The sequence below is a fragment of the Sander lucioperca genome, chromosome 1 (assembly GCF_008315115.2).
Source record: "Sander lucioperca isolate FBNREF2018 chromosome 1, SLUC_FBN_1.2, whole genome shotgun sequence".
NCBI lineage: Eukaryota > Metazoa > Chordata > Actinopteri > Perciformes > Percidae > Sander > Sander lucioperca.
The window spans coordinates 51,634,242-51,658,000 of NC_050173.1; the positions used below are offsets into that span (position 1 = coordinate 51,634,242).

A 23,759-nucleotide genomic window follows, 5' to 3' on the forward strand; every position below is an offset into this window, starting at 1 on the left:
CAGAAAATTCACACAATGATATGATAACTTATATTGAAATTTGTCTCCATCTGTGCAATGCAAGAAATATGTAATACTGTCTTTAGGTTCTGTCATAAACCGGGTCATAATTTATCAAAAATGACAAGAAAGCGACAGTAGGTGGTGGTATTGAACATTTATGTGCTCACTGTCATCACCGGGAGAGGAAGGAGAATGAGGAAGTGGTTGGAGCAGGACTGGACTTGGAGATGTAACTACCAATGCAGCAGCAGCAGCTGTCAGGACCTTACTAGCTAGGCAGCTAGATAATAATAGTAATATTTGACAATGCGATGGGTAACTGCTGGGCATTCTGTGTTGGGCTCTTCAGGAGAGAAGCCAACAGGATCCAGAGAGGAGGCGGGTAAGTGAAATATGGCATTAGCTAGGTGAGCTAACTAGCATAAAAAGCATCATCTGAGCCAGCGTATCCGGTTGCTGCTAACGTTAGCTAAAAGTTGCTTAGTCGATAAGTGATGCCACAGTGTTTCTATTAAGACTAATTGACAGCTCTGTGTGTGGACCTGGTAGTGATGCTGTAACCCAGAGATATAGGTCAGTCAATTAACTACTGGTTACGCCAGTGTAGGGTCTCTGAGGGGGTCTAACCTGCAGCCAGCCACTGCCAACAGGACCCAAGACCCCACCCCTATTGTCAACAGTGTGGACATGTAGCTAGCTAGGTCTAATTAGACTAACGTTAGATAATTAGCATAAAAGACAAGCGGGAGCTAGGGCTGTTTTAAGAAGTCGTTGACAATGATTGTGTACTCATATTTGGACCTTCATTGTGTCTTTATGCATATACTGAGTCTCAATTGTCTGTCTTGCGTTGTTTGCAGGCCGTCACATTTTAGGTTAATAATTGATGTTTTTTAGTCTGACTTTATGCTTTTGTTAAGATTACAGAAGGCTTGCTCTCTTCCAGCAGCAATTCACAGCAATTCAACTCATTCACCACGTCCGTATTTTACATACTGGGGCTGACAGATACAGTAGAAGTTATTAGTTGGGTTGGCCTTTATTATTTTGTTTAACGTCCACTTTAGCTTTCTCCATTAGGTCATGTTCAAAATTTGAAAAATGGAGTAATGAAATGAAGGCCTAGGTTTTGTGCCACACTCAATACAGTGAAATAAATAGAAGAATATCCAGTTAAATTAGTTTTTCATTTGGCCTAAACATGAGGTAAACATCCTAAAGATTAAATCAATCGTAACTTAATCAAGGATATAAGCCAAGAAGACTGACAAAGCACCAAAAACACAGGTGTGATCAATAATGTTAATTATGGCTGCATTCCATTTAGGCATGTAGAGCTCATAATATAGTTACATCTGTGCCTTTCTTGCTGTTACAAGTCAAATGTCTGCCATGAAAAAGCTTTCATGGCAAGATGTAAGATTTATCAACCCACATTAACTCTTTAAAGGTCCAGTGTGTAACGTGTTTAGTTGTTCATTATCAAAATATGTGTTGCCCGTTCACAAACTTGTCCTTTTTCATGAATATTTACCACCACCATCAATTCCAAGTATTCCTTTTGGCTTGAAATTTTACATTTGCATTCTCATGAACTGGAGTAGACGCCAAGGGGGTAAGGACTGTCAACCCGTAGATCCTATGGCGCCATTTTGATGCTAACAAGCACTCACCCACCGTTAGCATTCCATTGACTGCCATTCATTTTGACGTCACTTTGACAGCGAATAACTTTACATCTGAAGCGTTTAAAGACTTTATTTGTCCATTGTTTATTTCTAAAGAAACACGACAATCTATAAAAGGCTCCATTACCTTGTACCTCACGTTATGGCTCCATAGCAGACGTTTTTATAAAAATAGGCTAAAGATTGTGTCATAACCACGTGACTTACTGTCTCACAGTAGAGGAATTACCGTACAGTACAGGAGAAGCTCGCTGGCAGTTTTGACTTACATTAGCTGTTTAAGATTATAATTACTAATGTTAACTAGAACTGCAAGCAGTTATGACGGGGCCCAAGCCACCCACGGCAGTCGCCCCCGACGCCCCGGGGGAGCGCGCAAAAGCGGAACCCGAAGCCAGGCGGTGGGGAGGCAAACGTCGCTAAATATCGAGAGGCGCGAGCCGCGACGTCTGCGGTACGTCGCCGTTGCAAACGTAGCAGTCAACAGTTCACCTCCACGCATATACGGACCACCTTAAAGAATGCTCTATAACAAACAAACTTCTTGGAATTTCTCCCATCTAGCGTTGAGATCATATATTGCAATCACCTCTCTCGCACCACACAGTTCAAAGTACGTATTACAGCTACGGTAGCCTTCATGCTTCAAAAAGCCGGTCTCTTGCTCTTTTCAATATCCTTTTTGTCTTTTTCTGGGCGAAGAAGAAGACTCCTATTCCTGAAATTTGGATTTTGAATACTTGTGGTCCTCCATGTTTCCTTCTTCAAACTTGCCGGGGCCGGGAAGCTACAATACCCATTAGCAGCATTAGCAGCACCTGTGAGTTTATCATGTGACGGCGAAAACGCGAAAGGCGGAGCAGTATGTCCTGTATGTCCCTTACCAGCTAACGTATTTCAAGATGGAGCATGAATATGGAGCGTCTACCCCAGTTTATGTGAATGCAAATGTCAAATTTCAAGCCAAAAGGAATACTTGGAATTGATGGTGGTGGTAAATATTCATGAAAAAGGACAAGTTTGTGAACGGGCAACACAGATTTTGATAGTGAACAACTAAATACGTTACACACTGGACCTTTTTTTTAAAGGAACTAATCAAGTTTTTGATAGAAAGGCGAATAGGCCACTTTACCTGTTGAGTTCTGACAATATAGACACATAATTCATCACTGCATTTACAGCAGAGCACTGGCATCTGGGTTCGATGCTAAAGTTTTAGCATTATGTTGTGTAAAGTCACTGAGGTTGATTCTGGATACTCTTACAGATGAGCAATGTATTCATTTATTCACTGTGCAGTGAGTCTGTACGTAGTCTGGCATTGTCCACATCACCTCCATCTAAACTGGCAAAGAAGTAGGGCTGCACGATGTGAGGAAAATATCCAATTGCAATTATTTTGACTGATATTGCGATATGATTCACGATATTGGAGGGAATTATCGTTTTTGTATCATTATTCTCATTTTCATTAAATTATTAACATTGAAAGAAATTAAAATGATTACAGTATGATTTTCGCGAGGATCTACCAAACAAATATGTTTTCTTTAGACTGTAGGATAGGATTTGTAGGCCGGGACGTCTCTGCAGCTACTGATCTACCAGGAACACAGCAGCTGCTTTGTCAAATTTTGATGACAGTGGTATAATATAATGTAGTATAATATAATATATTCATCATACAACTGTCATGTGAAAGTGCAGCTATTCACAATAAATTGTTAAGCCATTATCTACTTTTTCAGATATTTTAGATGATTGCTGGTGTGTTCATACTTCATTATTCCTACAGGTCGAAATACTTCCGAAGCAGCACCACAGGGGAGCATTATACAATAGAGGTGTGAGTCGTACATTTACTAGTATTGTTTTCTGTTATAACTGATGACTATTCAGTATTCTGATATATGTCTAATTGTGTGTTTTTATTTTGCAGTTTGAAAATCTGGTAGAAAGTGATGAGGTAAGTCAAATCATGTTTCTAAGAACCTTTAGTACACGTGTGTCAAACTCGAGGCCCGCGGGCCAAACCCGGCCCCTCGCAGATTTTGATCCGGCCCGCATATCAATTTAGGTTCCCAATAAATGTTGGCCCGCCTAGTTGTGCGCCAAACCAAAAAGACAGGAAACTGTTTTTCAGACTGCAATTATGCAACACTTAAATTAGAATTTTGCAGATTTGCCAACATTAAGACTCAGAAATTCCCCCAGAAGCAGAGAGTTTTCATATTCAGGCTGAGAAACAGGTTGCTGTGAGTCGGCTGTGTGGCAGCTGCTTTTAAAAATGTAGCCTAATCTTTGGTTTGCTTGATTTGCTAAATTCTATGATGGCTAAGGAACTTTTTTGCTGAGTTTTGTAGGGCTTTATTAGCCTGGTCCTACCAGACTCTGGTACATTTCATTTGTACAGAGAGTCTGGCCACTCTCCATTGACAAGTGTTAACTTCCTTGAAGGCGGCTACTCTGTTGAAGTTTAAACCTATTGGATCTGCCCAGAGCCACTCTGGTAGCCTGGTTCCGCCCTCCTATGTACTGTCTGGTAGGACCAGGCTAACGAGGGGAGACGACAACAACTATCGGCTTAGCATCGCTAGCGTTCGCTTTACCGGCAATTTCCACTGGATGCGTAACGGCTGCGGATCCGCTTCGGAACGTCGGCGGAGTCATTAGGTTTCCATTAAAGTCAATGTGTGTATTTCCACTGACTGCGGAACGGCTGCGTCCCAGCTCTGGCGGTCCCAGCCCTCCGGAGCAGATACGCAGAGCTTCTATTTTTGCTGGACGCCGGAGAGCTCCGCAGCAATTCAGCACACGGCAGATAGTGCGGGACAGGAAGTCGAGCACAGAAAACAAAATAAAAATCCGGTTAATTTTCAAAGTAAAATACACCATGCTCACGGCGGATCATATCTCCCTGCACTACACCTTGAAAACACAGCACAGAGTAGTTTCCCCTCTACTCCTCTGGATGGAAACTAACTGGTGGTGGTTTTGTGGTTCTATTCTACGTGAATTTGCGAGATCTCGTGGGTCCTCGTGACTACAGCTGTCAGTCATGGCCGCAGCCGTGCCGCAACAAATCCAGACCTAGTGGGTATTAATGGACGGCGGAGCACGCAGCCGTTCCACAGCGGAGCCGGTCCGCAGCCGTTCCGATTCCAGTGGAAATCCAGAGTTAGCCAACTCCTTCACCACTAACGGAGCGAGCTGGAAAATCAAACTGTTCCTGAAACCCCGTGGAGAGGAGGGCCACAACATCATGGTCACCAACACAACTCCGCAAAGATTGTTCTTGCTCGGGCTTTAACTTCTGGATATTCGGCAGCGTTGCCACAACGGACCGAATGGCTTCGCTCGCATCTTTCTCCGCCGCCATTGCGGAACTACAACTCAAACTAGCGCACGACCTCAACGTCATCGTTCTCCACCACTCCCTCTGTTCGCTGATTGGACCGCCAAATATTTGGTCGGAGAAAACCCAAGAATATACCGCAAAACCAGATGATATACTGAAGGAAAATGAAAATTGAGTGGAGGTACGTAGGAGGGCGGAGCCAGGCTAGGGCTTTATGTCAACAAAAGCAAGAAAAGTTGGAAAAAAAGCAACAAAAAGTGTAAAAAAACAAAACAAATCAATGAATAAAGCGACAAAAAGGTCCCAAAAAAACCCGGGACAAAAACGTTGGGGAAAGCCACAAAAAAGAAGGAAAAAGCAACAAAAATGTGGGGACTACTTTGCAAAAGACTTAGTAAGGGTTTTTATAAGATGTATAGTCTAATTAAAAAGCTGCAGTATGCTGGTACTTATTATGTTTAATAATGTGTGTATTTTAATGTGTGAATTTTTGTAGTATATGTATTTCCTTTTAAACACTTTGTAAAGTGTCTGAGTGTTAAAAACAAGCACTATATAAATGAAATGCATTATTATTAATGTTACTTCCAGGATAGTTTTTACTTTCAGACTCCCATCAGAGTTGCCTCTGTTAGTTCCTCCAGTGATGGATAGAAGATGACGGGTGCAGCCACTGAGCATCACTTTGGGAGTAACTCGATTACCGTCTGCAGAGTCCCAGACTAGTAGCGCTTGAGTCAAACAGTGCAGCAGTGAAGATGCATTTCCTGACATCCATTGCTGTGTGGTTAAATGTTGTGTTTGTTGCATTGCAGGCCGAGAGCCCACAGCCCTGCCCGAGGTAAGAGATCCGGCGTGACTTTTAACAGTTTGTGGTGGCAGTAGCTCAGTCAGTAGGGAGTTGGGCTGGGAATTGGAGGGTTGTCGGTTCAAGTCCCCATACGGACCAAAGTACGGTGGTGGACTGGTAGCTGGAGAGGTTAGGCCAGTTCACCTCCTGGGCACTGCCAAGGTGCTCTTGAGCAAGGCACCGAACCCTCAACTGCTCGGGGCGCCTTTCCATGGGCAGCCCCCTCACTCTGACATCTCTCCATTAGTGCATGTATAGGTACTGAACGTGTGTGTAATTCAGGCCTGTGTGTAATAACAACAGAGTGAAAAACTTAAATTTCTCCTTGCCGGATTAATAAAGTATGCATTATTATTATTATAATTATTATTATTAGTTTACCATTCAACCAGAAATTGTTCTTTTTTTTAGGCCAATCAATGAAGATGAGATCAAACACCTCAAAGAGCACCGCTACACTGCGCTCTCAGACAGGCAGCTCCTGATCGACCAGAAGATACAATTGGAGGTAAGACACAGTCTGTCCATTGTTAGACTTACAGTCACCGTTATTTCCTTTTCATGTTTTAGACTTATTTTGCCTTATTTATTTTTTTATTTGCTGCATTGTTTTTTTTTCTGGTTTTGTAATTTTCTGTTCTGTGTTTTGTGTTTGTTTCATTTTGTTCTGTCTGCTCAGTTAGAGGCACAAGAGGAGAAGTTAAGGCTAGAAGAGGAGGCTAGAATTGCCGCCCAGCGTGAGGCCGCCAGGTTGGCGCGTCAACGAAACTTGAAGGAGGTGAGGCGGCACTGAGCGCGCTCCCTTCTGCCAGTTTGACTTACTGCTTGGTTTAAACAACTTCTCCTCTAACCTGCTGGCCCTGTGCAGAGGCTTTCCACTGTTACAAGTCCTCAGCCTTCTGTGTCTTAAAGGGACACGGTGATATTTTCTCTGTTTTCTTTTTGCCCGTGTTAACATGTCCTTGTTATCCAGTCTGGGAAACTGTCATACCTCTCAGTGCTCCATATACCAGAGCAATGTCAGCATTTTTTATAGCTGTAGAGGAACACTGCTAATGGTCAGTTATTCAGTCCAAGTCCAGTTCAAGTACAAGCAGTGAAATGAGGAAAAGAAAAGGCCCATGCTGCAAATAATACCCTTACTTTTTCCTGGCTTTTACAGTCATTACAATCCTCACATTACTGAAAAGAGAAATGTGGACTATTAGTAAGGGGTGCATGATATATCGACTTAATATCGGTATTGCGCAATATTATATCTAAAGTGTCACAATAAGTATGCAATATTTCGTTTATTTTGTGGAGCGCTGCGTCCCGTCCGTTGGCTGTGTGGCTTAGTTGTGTTTGATTTAGAGCTCGCTTGAAACGCTATAATGATCATGTTTCATTGGCCAGTTACCGTGCCACTTGCACATGTTAGTGCACGTCACAGGGTTTCCCACAGAAAATGTGTTAGTTAAGGTGTTAGGTTTGCCATCTGACCGGGGCGGGGGGGGGGTAGTACATCAGTATATATATATTACATCAGTAATATATAATTAATACATCTCCGTAGTGCAGACTCTGTACTACACACTACACTAAATATTAAATTTAAATAATACCAAATAATTAATAAATAACCAGCTTTTCCAAATAACAGTTGCAATGTGCAATTTTAAGCTCATTAAACTATTTTCAAAAAAAGTGCTATAACAGTTTTACTGGCATTGCTCCCATTATCCTCCGTGACACGCTCTCTTCCACTTTGCCCGACAACTCTTCTCCAAAACAAACTGCGCTGAGATAACAGAGCTCAGCCCACAGCTTCACACACTCCAGCAGATAGTATGCGTGAAATAAAAACAGGACACGTCATTTCACTGTGTGTAACTACGCTAACTAACCGTGTATTGTGAACCGCGTGTAGTGATTAAAAAAAAAAAAACAGCTGTGTCTCAAAGACCGGGCAGCAGCCGGGACATTGCGAAACCTCGCATGAGAGGTGATGGATATTTCCAGTCACTTCGTCATGTATTCACTTCGTTGAAACAAGAGAAGAAAGCCTCACTGATGTGAAGAACAGGACAGAGAAACATATAGAAATGCCCCAGCTGCCGCACATTTGTTGACAAACTCCGACGCACTCGCGACAGTGAATTGGCGATTGTTCTCACGGACACACACGCACGATATCAACTGGCTAGTTATCCTCTAGACAGCGACGGACCATGTCTCTTTTTCTTTCTCTCATTTCGGCCGTGTGGCGCGCGTGCCCGCTCGGGTGTGAAGCGTGTCCGCGCTATTGTCCAAGATGCACTTCACGGCCTTTTGTGCAGCGAGAGTTTTTTTTTTTTTGACGACCTAGTTAAGGCGGTAGGGTTCCCCAGCTTAGGCGGGCCGCCCGAGCTGCAAAGTGCTGCGGGAAACCCTGCGTCAGCGCACGGGTCCACTACGTGACAAACCCTATGGAGCGAACCACGTGTGTGCATATTTCAAGAGAGTGACAGTGTAAGTGAAGAAATAGATAGAGACAACAAAACGGAAGGAATCATGAGTGCATGATACTATCCAAAAAATAACCCTGTTGCAGTTAATACGCCAGAGCTAGCCAAACAAGCCTCGCTAGCGAGTGTTTCTGCTAGTGGCACAAAGTACGACAAGAACTCAGAGACATACCGAAATCACCAATGCTATAACGTATTATTTGGTAGATATGATGCCCATCCACACAGAGGATAAAAAAGGCTTCAAGAAGCTTCTGAATGAACTAGATCAACGGTACCAAATCCCATCCCGCACCTATTTCTCACAGGTAGCTATCACGCAACTTTATAAAAGGCGGTGCAGGCAGAGTTTGGAGTCGGATAGAGTGAATATTTTTCATTCACGACCGACCTGTGGTCCAGACGCACTACGGAGCTGTATGTAAGTCTCACTGTGCATTATATTGTTATGAATATTGTTACGATGCGTTTTCCCGTAACCTTTGTAATTTTTACACGTTTAAAAATATCGAAATTAATATCGATATCGTAATATTCATAATCTATATCGCAATATCCAGGGTTCATACGTTTTGAAAAAAACTGTAAAAGTTATGGAATTTGAAAAATGCAAATTCCAGGCCTGGAAAGGTTTTGGAAAAGTCATGGAATTTTTAACACAGCATAATAATATGTGTTTAATTTACAAATCCCACTATGAACCACATCAATTGTTTATTGTTAAACCTCTGAGGGTAAACTTTAACACATTTCTATTCTTATTGTATAATGTCGACTGACATTTTCTGGAATACATAGTCATGGAAATTTGCCAAAAAGTCATGGAAAGGTATAATACAGGTTAAAATACGTATGAACCCTGAATATCACATTTTGTCAATATCGTGCAACCCTAACTATTAGCACATAATAGTATTGTTAGGATGACATACATATATCACGGCTATATATTTCCTATACTGTATCAGGGAAAGGTCTGCTGCGGGGAAACGGCTTTTCATAGAATGTGATATAATGGAAATGGGACGCAGCTGGGATTGAGATTTCTTTGCTTTTCATGCCACATTCCACTGCTTCTCTGGTGTTGCTTTGTTTTATGAATTTTTTTTTTTTTTTTGCTCACATGTTTTACTTAATAGCACCAAAACTGTTATTATAAACAGTCTGGTTTTTTTTAATCATGGGAAGACAAGACTATCTTTTTTACTTGATCTGTGGGGTTTTTTTGTTAGCAGCTGCCTGCCCAGAGGACACGGGGGAGAGCAGATGGCTCCGGCGGTGAAACTCAGCAAAGAAAGTGAGTCACTTGAGTTCATCAGACAACAGGATAGCTGTGGAGCCGAGGACAAGCTGCGGTCATGAGGCGCTGCATAGATTTTAGTAGGCGTACTAAAGTAGATATATTTAGTAAACAGTAATGCTGGATTCGTTTAAAGGGGCAATAAGTTAAAGCTACAGTTGGTAACTTTCATTAAAAAAAAAAATTAGCTTTTTGTGATATTTGCTCAAACTGTCACTATATCCTGACAGTACTACAGTACCGGTCAAAAGTTTGGACACGCTTTCCCATTCAAGCGAATGAGAAAGCGTGTCGAAACTTTTGACTAGTTGTGTGTGTGTGTGTGTGTGTGTGTGTGTGTGTGTGTGTGTGTGTGTGTGTGTGTGTACGCTTGTTTTACTATATTCGTGGGGTCCAAAAACCGGGGAATACAGTATACTTGTGGGGTCTGCACAGCCTTGTGGGGCCCAAAATGTTAAAGGTCTGTTTGAGGGTTAAGACTTGGTTTTAGGGTTAGAATTAGGTTATGGTTAGGGTGAGGGTAAGGGTTAAGGTTAGGCATTTAGTGGTGATGGTTAAGGTTAGGGTAAGGGGCTAGGGAATGCATTATGTCAGGGGTGGCGAACCTGTGGCTCTTGAGCCGTATGCGGCTCTTTGCCTGCTCCTGTGAGGCTCTTACTGTGTGGCTGGGGGCTGTGTCATTGGTTGATTGTTGTTTTTAACTTTTCTGAAACATACAGTATTTCAGAAAAGTAAAAAAAAAAAACACATTTGAATGCATCTGCCAATACATTTGCCAATTATTTTAAAATGGAAAATAATGCAGCAGAGTTTTGAGGACAGATTCTGCAACCTGAGGAAAAACAGCGGCCACAGATCACCTTCCTCGTTAACCCTTTCACTGCTGAATCCGACTGTTTGAAAGCCCCTTTAGTGACAAATGAGTGAGAGAGTTCTTCGAGTGGCCACAACCGAGTTCAAGCAAGACCTGAAAAGGACTGTGGATAACAAAGACTGTCAGGTTTCCCACTGAGTCAATCTAAGTGAGAAAAAAAACTATGAAAACTGCTATGTATTATGACTGTCATTAGATCTGGAAGACACTGTTGCTGTTGTAGTGTGGACGTGCATGTGTTGTGTGGCTTTTTGCTATGGTGCGTTTTTTTTTGTGGCTCTTTATACCTAACTGGTTGGCCACCCCTGCATTATGTCAATGACGGGGCCCCACAAAGATAGTGAAACAAACGTGTGTGTGTGTGTGTGTGTGTGTGTGTGTGTGTGTGTGTGTGTGTGTGTGTGTGTGTGTGTGTGTGTGTGTGTGTGTGTGTGTGTGTGTGTGTGTGTGTGTGTGTGTGTGTGTGTGTGTGTGTGTGTGTGTGTGTGTGTGTGTGTGTGTGAGAGATCTTGTTCCCCAGCCTCCTCCTGGTGCTCCCAGTGGCATATGAAAAACAACCAATCAGAGCCGAGGAGTCTCTAACGCAGTGTCAATGACAGCTCACGAACTGCGGTCAAAGTGTAAAACTAGACAGCACTGATCAAATATGAGAGGAACATGATTTTTTTTTTCACAGATTGTCTCGTGCTTCTGTCAGGATATAGTGACCGTTTCAGCAAATATATTACCTACTGAACCACAGCAGCTGGCAAATCACTCATTTAAGAAGTCGTATTAATCAATAACTCTTATCTGTCAGCACCTCGGATGTGTGATACGTTCATTTGTTGCTATTTGGCAGAGAATCTGATGTATTTCTTTTTTAAGATCTCAACAGGAACGTTGATTTAACGATGTGAGCGCACAGTTGGTTCCTGCAGTGTGTAGGCTAACGTATCCCAGTCTCATAACTCAGTTAAGTCATTTTCACTGTGCCAGAATAAGCAACAAACAAAGAGGAACCGGTATCACTGAAATCCTTTTATTAGGCCATTATTCAGGCCAACTGTGTCAAAGCCATGAGTGACTGCTCTTACAGTTCTGCTATTGTTGTCATGGCCCGTTCCAGGCAAAACTCTGGCGAGGATTTTGACGTCTACCTCCAGAATGTAAAAGCCCAGTCGGACTCTTTCAGGGGCAACAGTAAGTGAGCCATCTGGCCTTGATTACATTAGCTCCAATAATATACAGGTAGACTGTACCGTACATACAGTACATGTGTTGATGAAAAGGTATTGGAGTTCCATGCATGCTGTTGTTATAATTGACTCTTTGTTTGCAGGACTGCCGTCTGACACGAACGTGGTGACCCCCAACACGGAGTGCAGCTGGGACTTCACCACCAAGACCCGCTCTACCAACGATGACGGGACCTCCCTGGATCTGGAGTGGGAAGACGAGGAAGGTGAGGGTTCCATTTGGGTCCGTCGCAAATCCCTGACCCACCACACGTTCTCGTAACGTGCTGATTGAAGTTCAAACTGTGATCACACCGGAGGGGGGGGGGGGGACCAAGGCAGAGCTTTCCGTGCCTCCAGAACAGGGCTCCGGTTATTTTGTCGGCCACGAATGATTGTTTTTTTCAGCGACACTGCAGCAAAGAGGGGGGAAGAAGAGGCAGAGCAGGCCATTTGCGCACAGTGCATACAGCGTATCTTATATATGTATCAACCCTCGTCAAAAGTCCTATCCAAAATATTTAAATAACAGGAGTTAAACATGTCTGTATGTGAGAATTCTTCTCTGTGGTTCAGCAGAAACACTTTTCTTTTCACGTCCATTTTATCTATTAAAAGACACCTTATATCACAATATCATTTAATAATTTGAATATGATTCATACAGGGTTAATTGTATTATTATGCATTGTTGTTGCAGGGCACTACGTACATACATACGTACGTACATACGTACAATCAATTCAGCTCTGACCATAAAAACAAAGATCCTATACCGTACATACAGTGTTCTCCCTCGGTTTGGGGAATGCAATTTGACATAATTTTGGACCATTATTACATTATCTGCGTCTAAAACGTTGGAAAAGCCAGAGCAGATAATAAATAATCAAAACAATCAAAAACTTAAAATACAAAACTTGCCAAATAAGTCCACCAGAGACCAACTACAACCATTAGTTCTGAGAAAAGTTTTACATTTATTTGTCTTAGATGGTGCCCAAAATGGCTTAGGTGCTGCACCTAAGCCGTATAATGGTAGGGAAAACCCTGATATACATATACAGTGGTGCTCCTAAGTTTATGAACCCATGCTAAAGTTGACTATAAAGAGGAATAAAAAATATTTTTGGAAATTGATCTTAATGCCTTAATTAACAAAATTAGGAAAAATCCAACCTTTAAGGACACCAATTTTCTTTGTGAATGAATAATGTATCGTGACTAAATAAATGTTCTTCCTTAAAATACAGGGGGCTTAAGTATACACACCCCTATGTTAAATTCCCATAGAGGCAGGCAGAGTTTTATTTTGAAAGGCCAGTTATTTCATGGATCCAGGATACTATGCATCCTGATAAAGTTCCCTTGGCCTTTGGAATTAAAATAGCCCCACATCATCACATACCCTTCACCATACCTAGAGATTGGCATGGTTTTATGTCAGTTAGCCTAATAGCTGATTTGATTTGCATTGAGAGATTATTTTATGGAAAGTACCCCATGCCAATCTCTAGGTATGGTGAAGGGTATGTGATGATGTGGGACTATTTTAATTCCAAAGGCCAAGGGAACTTTATCAGGATGCATAGTATCCTGGATCCATGAAATAACTGGCCTTTAAAACTAAAAATCTGCCTGCCTCTATGGGAATTTAACATAGGGGTATACTTACTTATGCCCCCTGTATTTTAAGGAAGAACATTTATTTATTTACGATACATTATTCATTCACAAAGAAAATTGGTGTCCTTAAAGGTTGGATTTTTCCTCTTTTTTTTTAATTAAGGCATTAAGATCAATTTCCAAAAGATATATATATTTTTTTTATTCCTCTTTTTAGTCAACTTTAGCATGGGTTCATAAACTTATGAGCACCAATGTATAGCATCTAAGTTAGGTTCCATTAAAAAGAAATGTAGTATATTAAGTTTTAAATTAGGTTTGGAAAGTCTCAGGTTGGAACAGGTTACTTGGATGCTCTGAGCCACCGGATCACTGCCTGCAGCAGTTTTTGACTTCATTGCCTTCTGCTGTCAGAGTGAAAGCTTGTGTCCTTGTGCTGTAGGAATCAATCGTGCACTTCCAGCCTGGGAGAGGTCCCGGACGGAGGAGGACATCCTGCGCGCAGCCCTGCGGCCCGGCGCCAAGCAGATGAACAGCGGCCCGACCTCGGCCTCCGAGGACTCCAACGCACTGGAGTGGGAGAATGATTTTGTGAGTACCCTTCCAGAGGACAGTGCAGACACTGAATTTGAGGGGTTTGTCAATCCTGTCCTAGACACTCCCTCTGAGGACGCGTCGGACTGTGGCCTCAGGTTCGACAACCAGGGCAGATAGTGTCCAGCACCAAAGGAGACGTTTGTTGTGTCCGCTTCATGTCAAAGCTCACCAGCTTTTTGCCTCATGAAACTTAAAATGTACCTACTTGCTCCTCATATTTTCTGTAATATGGGAGTCTGATGCTGCGGGGAATATGTTGTGTATGTTACTACAGTAAAACGTAGTGATATCTTTATCAAATACTCATTTTTTTCCAGTGCCTTCATTTGCCATATAAGCTGACCATTTATGCATTGTAACTTCAACAGGTCAGTTAGCATCCACTACCATTTGACACATTGTTCAGCAAGTGCTTATTGTCAACGCACAGAGTCCAGGTGATCGTACAGAAAATGCCAAGATACTCTAAAGTAAGAGCAGATGGCTGCTTTAGTGGCTGTGTGTTAAAAAATCACTCATGGGAATGACATATTTCACTGGTTGTAGGGAGATGGGGTTCATGGAGTGTTAACTTATTAAGTTACTTTTTAAATGCCAGCATGGCCATGTCTCCGCATTTGACCTATCCTAATTATTTAGTCAGTCGCAGTGCGGTGCCTTGGGGACCAACTGCAGCTCTGAGGCCAGTGCCTTGGTCAGTGGCAATGCCGAGAGAATTCCAGCATGTCTTTTGGTGAGGGTGGGGGGGGCATCAACAAACTATGAAAAGGAGTGTCTGAAGCCCTCAGTCTCTCGGCTTAGTTTCATCTCTGCCCTTTGGTTTCATAAAGCTGTTGTATGATGGCACAAAAAAAGGAACTCAATGCCTTTCTCCAGTCTCTTGGGGTGGTGATGGGTTATTATCATCATCTGAATCATGCACATCATTTCAGTCATACTTTTTATATCATTTTTTTCTCACTGTTTGATTGACAGCATGTCATCAAGCAGCAGCACCCTCGAATAACGCATGGATTCTGTGCATGCACTCTGACGAGGACCCCCTCCCCGCTCCAGTTAGGCCTAATAAGAGTAATATTGCCAATTTGGGACCTACCAAATGTAAAACTCCGTAACTGTAATGTGTATTAAATGTGTCTGTCTTTCAGGGCTTACAGTCTTGTGTTCACAAAAATTCAAAAAAAGAAGCCCAAGCATGAAAACACTTACTGATATGCTCAGTAGTTTATGTTTGTTGAGATACACATTTCCATTAGAGAACATCTGCCAGCAAGAGACATTTTTATACAACTACATAATTAAACACATACAACGCCTCCTCTTAATGGGCCCATTGGTCTATTTTAGGACATCTGGGTTTTAAACTGCCCTTTTTCTTTTCTTTATTTGACACTTTTTATGTCAAAAACAATAGCACAGAACAGCAACGTCATTGCCAAGCACCATGACATCCACACTAGAGTGCGGATCGGGCCACATTTTTCTGTCCAAGCCCGGGCCACGTCCGACAGAGCTGTAACCGAGCCCGGCCCGAGCCCAACAGGCATTAAGATATTTCTGTCCAAGCCCGACAGTTAAAATGTCATTTTTTTTCTCATACTAATGACACATTATGACACGTTTGTAGGACGGCATTCGGAAATGTCAACAGATGAGGCATCAGCGCACACGGGGCAACAAGCACACGTTAACACAGGTGCGCACCTACATAATAAGCTTTTTTAAATTTAAAATGTACAATGCCTTATCGCGCTGATGTGACCGAGCCTGACCCGAATCCGAACATCATTTCTAAATATCTGTCCGAACCCGGCCCGGCCCGGCGGGTACCGCCTGGTCCCAATGGGCTCGGTTCGGGTATCCATCCGCTAATCCACGCCACAAACACATGTTATGGATTATTAAGGACAGCAGGTCTTTGTGCCTCTCTACATTGTTAGCATATCCATGGTTGGGAAAGCATGCAGCAAGCCACGTTCCTTATTGCAACAATTATATTATTTAAACTGGCCTTTTTTCATAGATGGCCAGCTCCTAAACAGCATCTTTTGAAATACCAGTCATTTCAATCAGCTGGTTCTCTGGTTCATGGTGATAAACTAGGGTTCCCAATCACAGCCTGGAAAGTATGGAATGAAATAGAAATCCTCACATTTAAGAGGCTGCAATAAGCAATATTTTGGTAGCACTAATTCTGGCCGTTATTCACGATCAAAGTCAGAAATCCAAACAACTGGGGTAAAGCTAAATTATTAAATTGTTAATGTGGATAGTTGCTCTGAAATACAGGGGAATCATTGCAGAATATTTGTATTTACCAGCTTTAAAAAAAAAAAAAAAAAAAAAAGACAATTTCTGATTGGTTGCTGGCAGGAGACAAATCATTTTAGGTGACTTTTTATTTAATCTGATGTGAAATCCAAATCAGTTACTCTGAACTAACAACATTTATAAATCATTATCTGATGGGTGTTTACTGCTGATAATGAAAGCAATACTTAGTGAAGATTGTGTGAGTGGATTAAAAAAGTTTAAAGTTACCAAACATGACTCTTGAGCTGTAAACGTTGTCATGTCCCTACAATAGATCCAATGCTGCTCTCCAATGAAGGAACTTCTTGTGCTTTCTTATCCTGATAATTTGACCCATCTCGTACTTGGGCCAATAGTGTTTCACATTGATCATTTAATCTGTTTTGAATCAAAAGTAGTTCACTGATTGCACTCAAGTGTGTGGATTTTTTGAATTTGGTGTTATCTAGGGGTGCACGATTCAGAAAATGTCACGATTCGATTTCGATTTTCAGGCTCAAGATTCGATTTAAAATCGATTTTCGATTCAAAAACGATTTTCGATTTAAAAAAGAAAAGATTCACAGTATGTAAATGTAGTTACTTTTCCCATGTGATTTTTTTTTTTTTTTTAAATATGAATTGATTTTTTGAATTCTATGAATCTATTTTTAATCGGTAGAGCTTGAATGGCGATTCAAATGTGAATTTTATTTTTTGCACACCCCTAGTGTTATCATCAGCTTTTAGACATGATTGACGTGTGAAGAGGAAACTGATCTGAGGAACGTGCACTGCTGTTGAAGTGTTTAGACGAGACACGGGTTGATTTGCAGACATTTTACTTCTCAATATTTGTAATTTAAAAATAGTGTTTTGAACACATTTCACTAGTTTTGCTGTGATTACATGATCTGTGATTAATCACTGTAACTTTCTGTGAAATAAACCTGTAACTTAACAATCCTTGTCACACTGATCCTGAGAGAAAAAAAATGAATAAAAGTATAGAAAATGTATATACGTACACTCACTGTAATGAGCAAATGTACATTAAGGGCAGCGGGATTGATTACTTTTTTTTTTTTTTTTTTTAAACGGAGCCATCATCATCATCATCATCATCATCATCATAACCTTAATCAGTAAATTGTTTATGTGAATTTTGTTATTTTCAAGGCGATATTTCACACTGGCCAAATGTTTGAATGTTTCTAGTGCACACACCTAAGGGCCCTGACACACCAACCCGACGGCCGAACTTCGGACTGACTGCCTCCCCGAGTTGGCCAAAAAAAGTGCCTTGGAACACACCGACGCGATGCTGACTGCCGACGGCAGCTGATTGGACGAACGCGTCACGTAGGTCTGGTTTCTCCGGAAATTCAAAGCCAGACTGTCATGGCGTCTCGTTCAGAATACGATCTCATATTGTACTAAAATAGTTCACTGAAACGTGTTTCTGAAAACATTTTAAGCGAGAAATAGGCCGTGCAGTTGCTGAATCGGTCTTCATTTCAGATCAACAAAGGTCAGTTTAAAAGATTTTCGTCAGATTTTGAGAGGAGTACGTTACGCTCATCCCGCTCGTCATTGCCGGGTTAGCGCTCCACCAATCAGATTGGTCATTTGAGTCCGACAGCCGGCAGTGCCTGCCTTCCGACCGAGCATGTCAGGTCGGCCAAAATGAAGGCCGACGGCACGGAACACATCAAACAGACTCAAGTCACCGACCTCGCCAGACTGTCCGACAGCCAATTATCGGGTTAGTGTGTCAGGGCCTTAACGTACAAGACTTCAGGGTGAACTACAGGCAACGCCTAAACCAAGTCAAAGTTATACTTACATCACAATACACATTTAAGTTAGTTCCTTACTAAGATTTTTTTTTTTTTTTTTTTTTTTTTACATTGCACTGTGTTTCTTTGATTGTGTCTTGTTACGGCTCAGTTGGTTGAACACTGCACCACTGTTGTCTGGGGGTTTGAGTCCCTTTTTCAGAAAAAATACTGTAAGCTCATCCACCAAAGCCTATTTACACTGTACAGCTAATCATTTTTATTAAAGTTGGTACTAGTATCTTATTCATGATTTTTGCTCATTCTTATGATTCACAAAATCATATGACTTACGTCATGGACAACCAACCAAGAAACCTCTCTTCATTTCTGTTAAATGTATCTATACCTGTAAAGGCATACTACACAACTGAATTTTAGCTTTGTGTGAAAGTGTGCTATTTGATGCTTTCAAGTAAACCAAAGAAAGAACGAAATGATGCACTGACTCAAAGGTCTGACTCTGACTTTAAAGGTCCCATATTGTAAAAAGTGAGATGTCCATGTTTTTAAAAATATATAAAGCTGATCAAGGTGCTATATAAATACTGTGAAAGTATCAAAACGCTCAATCCACAGAGAAATGCACACAGCCCGTATTCAGAAACTATTTCACAGCTATACTATATATAGGTAGAAAGTGCCGTTACAGTCATTCCCCGGCTGCAATGACTGTGCAGAGACGCATACAGCACAGATGTGGAATATGGAATTTCTGCCCAATGACGGCAAAATTATACTGCCTACCATCACTTAAAAGAGACAGATGCTAAACCGGAGCATTTCAGACAGAGGGTGAATACAGGTAGCCTAGAAATCTAGACCACCCTAGCGGCAGCAAATGTAACTTGCAGCCAGGGTCAGTCTAGCAACTCTCCGTTGGCTTGCGAGCTGAAAAAACCAAATTCTGGTCAGGCCAATCACATTGTATATAGAGTCGGTGGGCGGGCTTAACATAATGACGGCAGGCTGCTGCTGCTGCTGCTGGCAAACAGCGGCCTTTCGAATCGGCTTTGGCCGCGACTCTGGAAGACTTGGAGTTAAGCTTTTCTTTGAGAAAAGAACAAAGAACGACACTGAAGTCATTCTTAAAAAAGGAAGTTGTGTTCAGAGTTTTGCCGATCAGATACGGCAAAAGTTGAATCTATCAACTAGCGTTGCTCTGGTTGGTTGTAGCGCTATCCTATTGCGTGCAGAGGGCATTTGAAAGACAACCGTTTATCCTGCCCCTCGGATTGAGCCCTGGCAATGGTGAGTTCCCAGACCCAACATCTTGATGTGGATCTGGCTTGTCAGGCCAGAATACAGGTATATTCAGACAGAAAAGAAAAAAAATCTGTTTTTGAACATGTCAACATGTTGTAGTAGGAACCTGAAGATTAGCATAATATGGGGCCTTTTAAAGCTGAAGCACAAGTTTCTGCTGGACCAGCAACATACAGCCAGCATTGAAATTTGCGTTTCTTCTTAAACCTTTAACACTCCTAGTGGAACACTCTGTAGGTCATGTACAATGGTCCTCTGTCTGACTTGGCTTTGAAAGCGTCATTAGTTGCTACAGTACAGGATGGAGGAATGGGGCTGTTGAACATCTGTAACTAAAATGTGCTGCTTTGTGTTTAAAATACAGCAGTGACTCAACTTCCTGACAGTTCATGATTAAAGTGTTACTCATTGGCTCTTCTGAACACTGTGTCTGGTAAAGCTTTGCTGTCAAAAAAAGTCCTTTGTGAACAGGAAGTGATGAATTTCATATTTCTGTTATTTTTTTAAGTAAGTAGAGGAAGACGTAGACACCACGGCTGAACAGTCAAAGAAAAGTGTGACATAAAAATACTCAAACTACATCTAAACGTAATACATTTTTATTTAAAATATGTCTCCTATCACAAACTGGCACTGCAAAGCAGCAAAAATTATAGCTGAATATAGTCAAACCTACCAAATTTGTATAATAATGCAATTATGTCATGTCATAAAATGTATTACCAAAGACTGGTTATTACTTCAAAAGGGTCACAACATGATACTGACTGTAATAATGTAACAACTTAATAGGAATGTGCTAACTTAAAGGTGCCCTGCCACACAAAACCGTTTTTACTTGTATTTTTGAAATATGATAGGTCCATATGTGTTTGTGTTATGTCGTGAATGTGATAATGAACTGCTACCTCCTCTGTCAGCTCTAGACACTGAAAAGAAATAAGCGGAGAAATCAGGCCAATCACAAAAGCTGGTCAGTCTGACGTAGTGTTGCCTGAGCTCATTACTAGGGCTGCAACTAACGATTATTTTAATAATCGATTAATCTGTCGATTATTTTTTCGATGAATCGGATAAAAAAACAAAAAAACATTAATTTACATCAACTCAATACATACTTACATGCATGTTATTTTAGTTAATAGTTGTGTAAAGGTAAGTAACCCAAAGAGCAGATACAGACCACACACACACACACACACACGTTCACTTGAAGCTTATTCATTAAATTATTACCATCATTGTAGTAAGTGCAAGTTAAGTTCATTTGTACACCACATTTAAACACAGCTTAAGATGACCAAGTGCTATAAAAGAACTTTAAAATGAAATTAAAAAGTACAACACACACAAATATATTTGTCAACAATAACTGATATGGGACAAAGCACAGAATATATACATGACAATAGATTGAAAAATGAATGGCCAAAAAAGGCGAGTGAATAAAAACGTGTCTTTAGTCCTGCTTTACTACTGTTATTAACGAGCTAACGCTAGCTTGTCATGCTTATCAAGCTGGATAACGAGTAAACACCACACCACACCAGAAGAGGGTGAAAAGAAAACGGAACAAAAGTAGGATTCTGTAGTGACTTCACCCTGCTGTTGAATTCCCTTCCTCCTCATCAAGGACTCCAACATGTTTACGTTTTAGGTGCTGAATCATCACCGTGGTGCGCCTGTGCCATGCCGTGTCGCTTTTGCTTATCTTGCAATTAACACGTTTTCGATTTATTTAGTGTGAAATGCCCACACGTTGGATGACTTAGGTCGTACTGATTTCTCTGCCTTCGCCGTGTGTTTCAGAACAACGTTAAGGGTCTCTCCGGTCTCTCGCCGTATTTCCTCTACCCCCGCTCTGCTCTTTTTTTTTTTTTTCTTTCGCTCCACGTCGCTCCGCACGGCACTCAACTCAATTCCTTTTATCTCCGCGACTGAGTGGCGTGTCGCGTGACACAACGAATCGATAATGAAATTCGTTGCCAACTTTTTTAATAATCGAATTTTATCGATTTTATCGATTCGTTGTTGCAGCCCTACTCATTACTATTCATGAGCTCGCCCAGTTGCGCTGGGTAAAGGATGCTGATAGCCAGGCTCTCATTGGCTAGCTGTTAGCCATAGGGGTGTAACGGTACATGTATTCGTACCGGACCGTTTCGGTACAGGGCTTTCGGTACGGTGCACGTGTGCACCGAATGGCAGAATGCAATCTTTTGTGTGCGGAACATAGGTCAATTTTCGTGTTTCCACACGAACATATTAAGTGGCGGAAGTCTCCGCGTTCAGCGCAAATCCCGCCCTGCAGCTGATTCTAAAGTTTTCATTGGTCATGTCAATATGTCAATCACTGTACAGATTGCCTACACCAAACACTGATCTCTAAACCTACCCGCCGTCACTGTAACCTAAACCAATGAAATCGACTACAAGGCGGGATTTCCGCTGAAGTGGTTTGGGGAAAAAAATAAAAATCACACACCGCGTGCTGTACAACAACATACATGGCACGCTTTAGCCCAGCCTCTCGCTAGCTAGCGTCGTGGCCAATGTAGACAAGCCCATAGACAGTACGGACAAGTCGGAGCTTGAAGAGCCACCCATATCATTAAGGTCTCCTGTTTGGGAACACTTCGGTTTCCCAGTGAAATACGTCAACGGACAAAGACTAGTCGATAAGACGAAAGCAGTGTGCCGACGTTGCTAACGCACTTGAAAAGGCATCACGCGAGTGTGACCATCACTACTACAAGAAAAAAAACGACCGTAATTCAAACGCAGCTCCCGTTGGCATTTAAACAGACCTTTGCTGGTAATTCCGATCGGGCCAACGCAATAACGAAAGCAATTGGTGTTTTTATAGCAGCTGATCTACGACCATACTCGGTTGTTGACAAGCTGGGATTGGTAATGCTGCACTGTAATGCATAGTTATTTATTTATATTTTTCATTATATTTTATTATGTGATATTGGTTTGAGACTGAGAGTATTTTATTTAGTGGAGAACTTTGCAGCAGTATTTTATTTCTTATTCTTTTTTTTAATTTTATATATATTTTATTAAAAAGTGTTTTAAAAAGTGTAAACAAATTGTTAAAAAAAAGTTTATAGTAATAAACAACCTGCAGTTTGTTTGCATTTCTTTCCCTTACTGTACCGAAAATGATCCGAACCGTGACTTTAAAACCGAGGTACGTACCGAACCGTGATTTTTGCGTACCGTTCCACCCCTAGTTAGCCAATCAGAGTCAAGCAGCTTAGCTCGTTGAATATTAATGAGAACTGCCACAAATCGAGCTGAGTCTTCCTGCAGGCTTTCTATACCACGCTAGAATGGCTTGAAACAAGGTAACCAAGGCATTTTTTCCAGAAAAAATGTTACAGAGTCCATGGTAGAACTTCAGACATTACCACAAAGTAATGAAATATGTGTGGCAGGGCACCTTTAAGTTGTTAGATTACTCAATATGTTTAATCTGTTAAAGATACAGTAAGTAACAGCCTTTATGAAGTAGTCTCACATTGCCAGACCTTACTCCACAGCGCTGTAGAGTAAGTTCTGGCTCCTCCACACATAGGGTTGTTTGCGTTTCTTTAAACCAATCACAAGAGCGTGGACGGCGCTAAGCTCCAGATGCAGCGACGGTGGCTCAGCAAAATAGTCTCGGGAAGGAACTTGTTTTGGTGGAACATCCGATCCTGCAGAAGAAAAGGCCACATACAATATTAAATGAGGTTAACTGTTCATACAACACAGTAACTTGATATAAAAATGAGCTGCATACATGGTTAAATGTCATTTGCTTTTACCAGTGTATCGCCGTGTGTACTTCATCCACAGCAATCCACAGCAATCCCACCAATCGGTCCCAACAACGTCCCAGTTAGAGAGGAAATGCTGTAAACATATTCTTTGTAAATCTTTACAATCATTCCCAGAAAGAACCGAACAGGCCTGACTTGTTGCACGATCCAAATTTTCTTCACTTGACATTTTCAGCGTGTAGCATGCTAGCTCGAAGTTTGTTGTTTCCCGAAGAGAGCGGAGTTTGAGACCAGAACAATGACCAGTTAATGCAACATTTCGATAATTTTTATATCACACTGCAGCCAGATATTTGGTAGTTGTTCCGCAAGCTAAAGCTTTTTTTTGTTAGATAAGGACAAAAACAATATCCACTCTAATCACTCACCTGTCCATTGATGGAGGTCACAGAACTATACAGTAGACTAGATTGTTCACATGTATAACATGAACTTTATAAGGACCAATAGAGACTGAACAGCTTGACAAGATGATATGTGCTTGTGAAAAGTTGTATATTTATTATTTTCGATTATATAGTGGAGGTAGTA

The 23,759-nt window shown here is 41.5% G+C and overlaps 1 protein-coding gene across 4 annotated transcripts; it reads left to right on the top strand.

Annotated features, from left to right (window-relative positions):
- The first annotated feature begins 157 nt into the window (after positions 1-157).
- Positions 158-14,513, top strand: ap1ar (adaptor related protein complex 1 associated regulatory protein). Of its 4 annotated transcripts, none has more exons than XM_031280018.2 (10): positions 158-385; positions 3,490-3,538; positions 3,634-3,660; positions 5,868-5,893; positions 6,314-6,410; positions 6,582-6,680; positions 9,621-9,685; positions 11,671-11,744; positions 11,884-12,006; positions 13,848-14,513. In XM_031280018.2, the coding sequence occupies exons 1-10, from the start codon at positions 315-317 to the stop codon at positions 14,117-14,119; spliced, it is 903 nt and encodes a 300-aa protein (XP_031135878.1). In that variant the 5' UTR covers positions 158-314; the 3' UTR covers positions 14,120-14,513. The 4 variants fall into 4 exon arrangements, with proteins under 4 accessions (XP_031135878.1, XP_031135880.1, XP_031135881.1 ...); XM_031280020.2 differs by having other exon boundaries at positions 9,624-9,685; XM_031280021.2 differs by lacking the exon at positions 6,582-6,680.
- Positions 14,514-23,759: the final 9,246 nt, after the last annotated feature.

Bases quoted from the DNA above. Each gene is read 5' to 3' on its own strand.
- ap1ar (XM_031280018.2), top strand. From the start codon at position 315: ATGGGTAACTGCTGGGCATTCTGTGTTGGGCTCTTCAGGAGAGAAGCC. The intron at 9,686-11,670 runs GTGAGTCACTTG...GGCCCGTTCCAG, and splicing joins GGTGAAACTCAGCAAAGAAA to GCAAAACTCTGGCGAGGATT. The intron at 11,745-11,883 runs GTAAGTGAGCCA...CTTTGTTTGCAG, and splicing joins GGACTCTTTCAGGGGCAACA to GACTGCCGTCTGACACGAAC.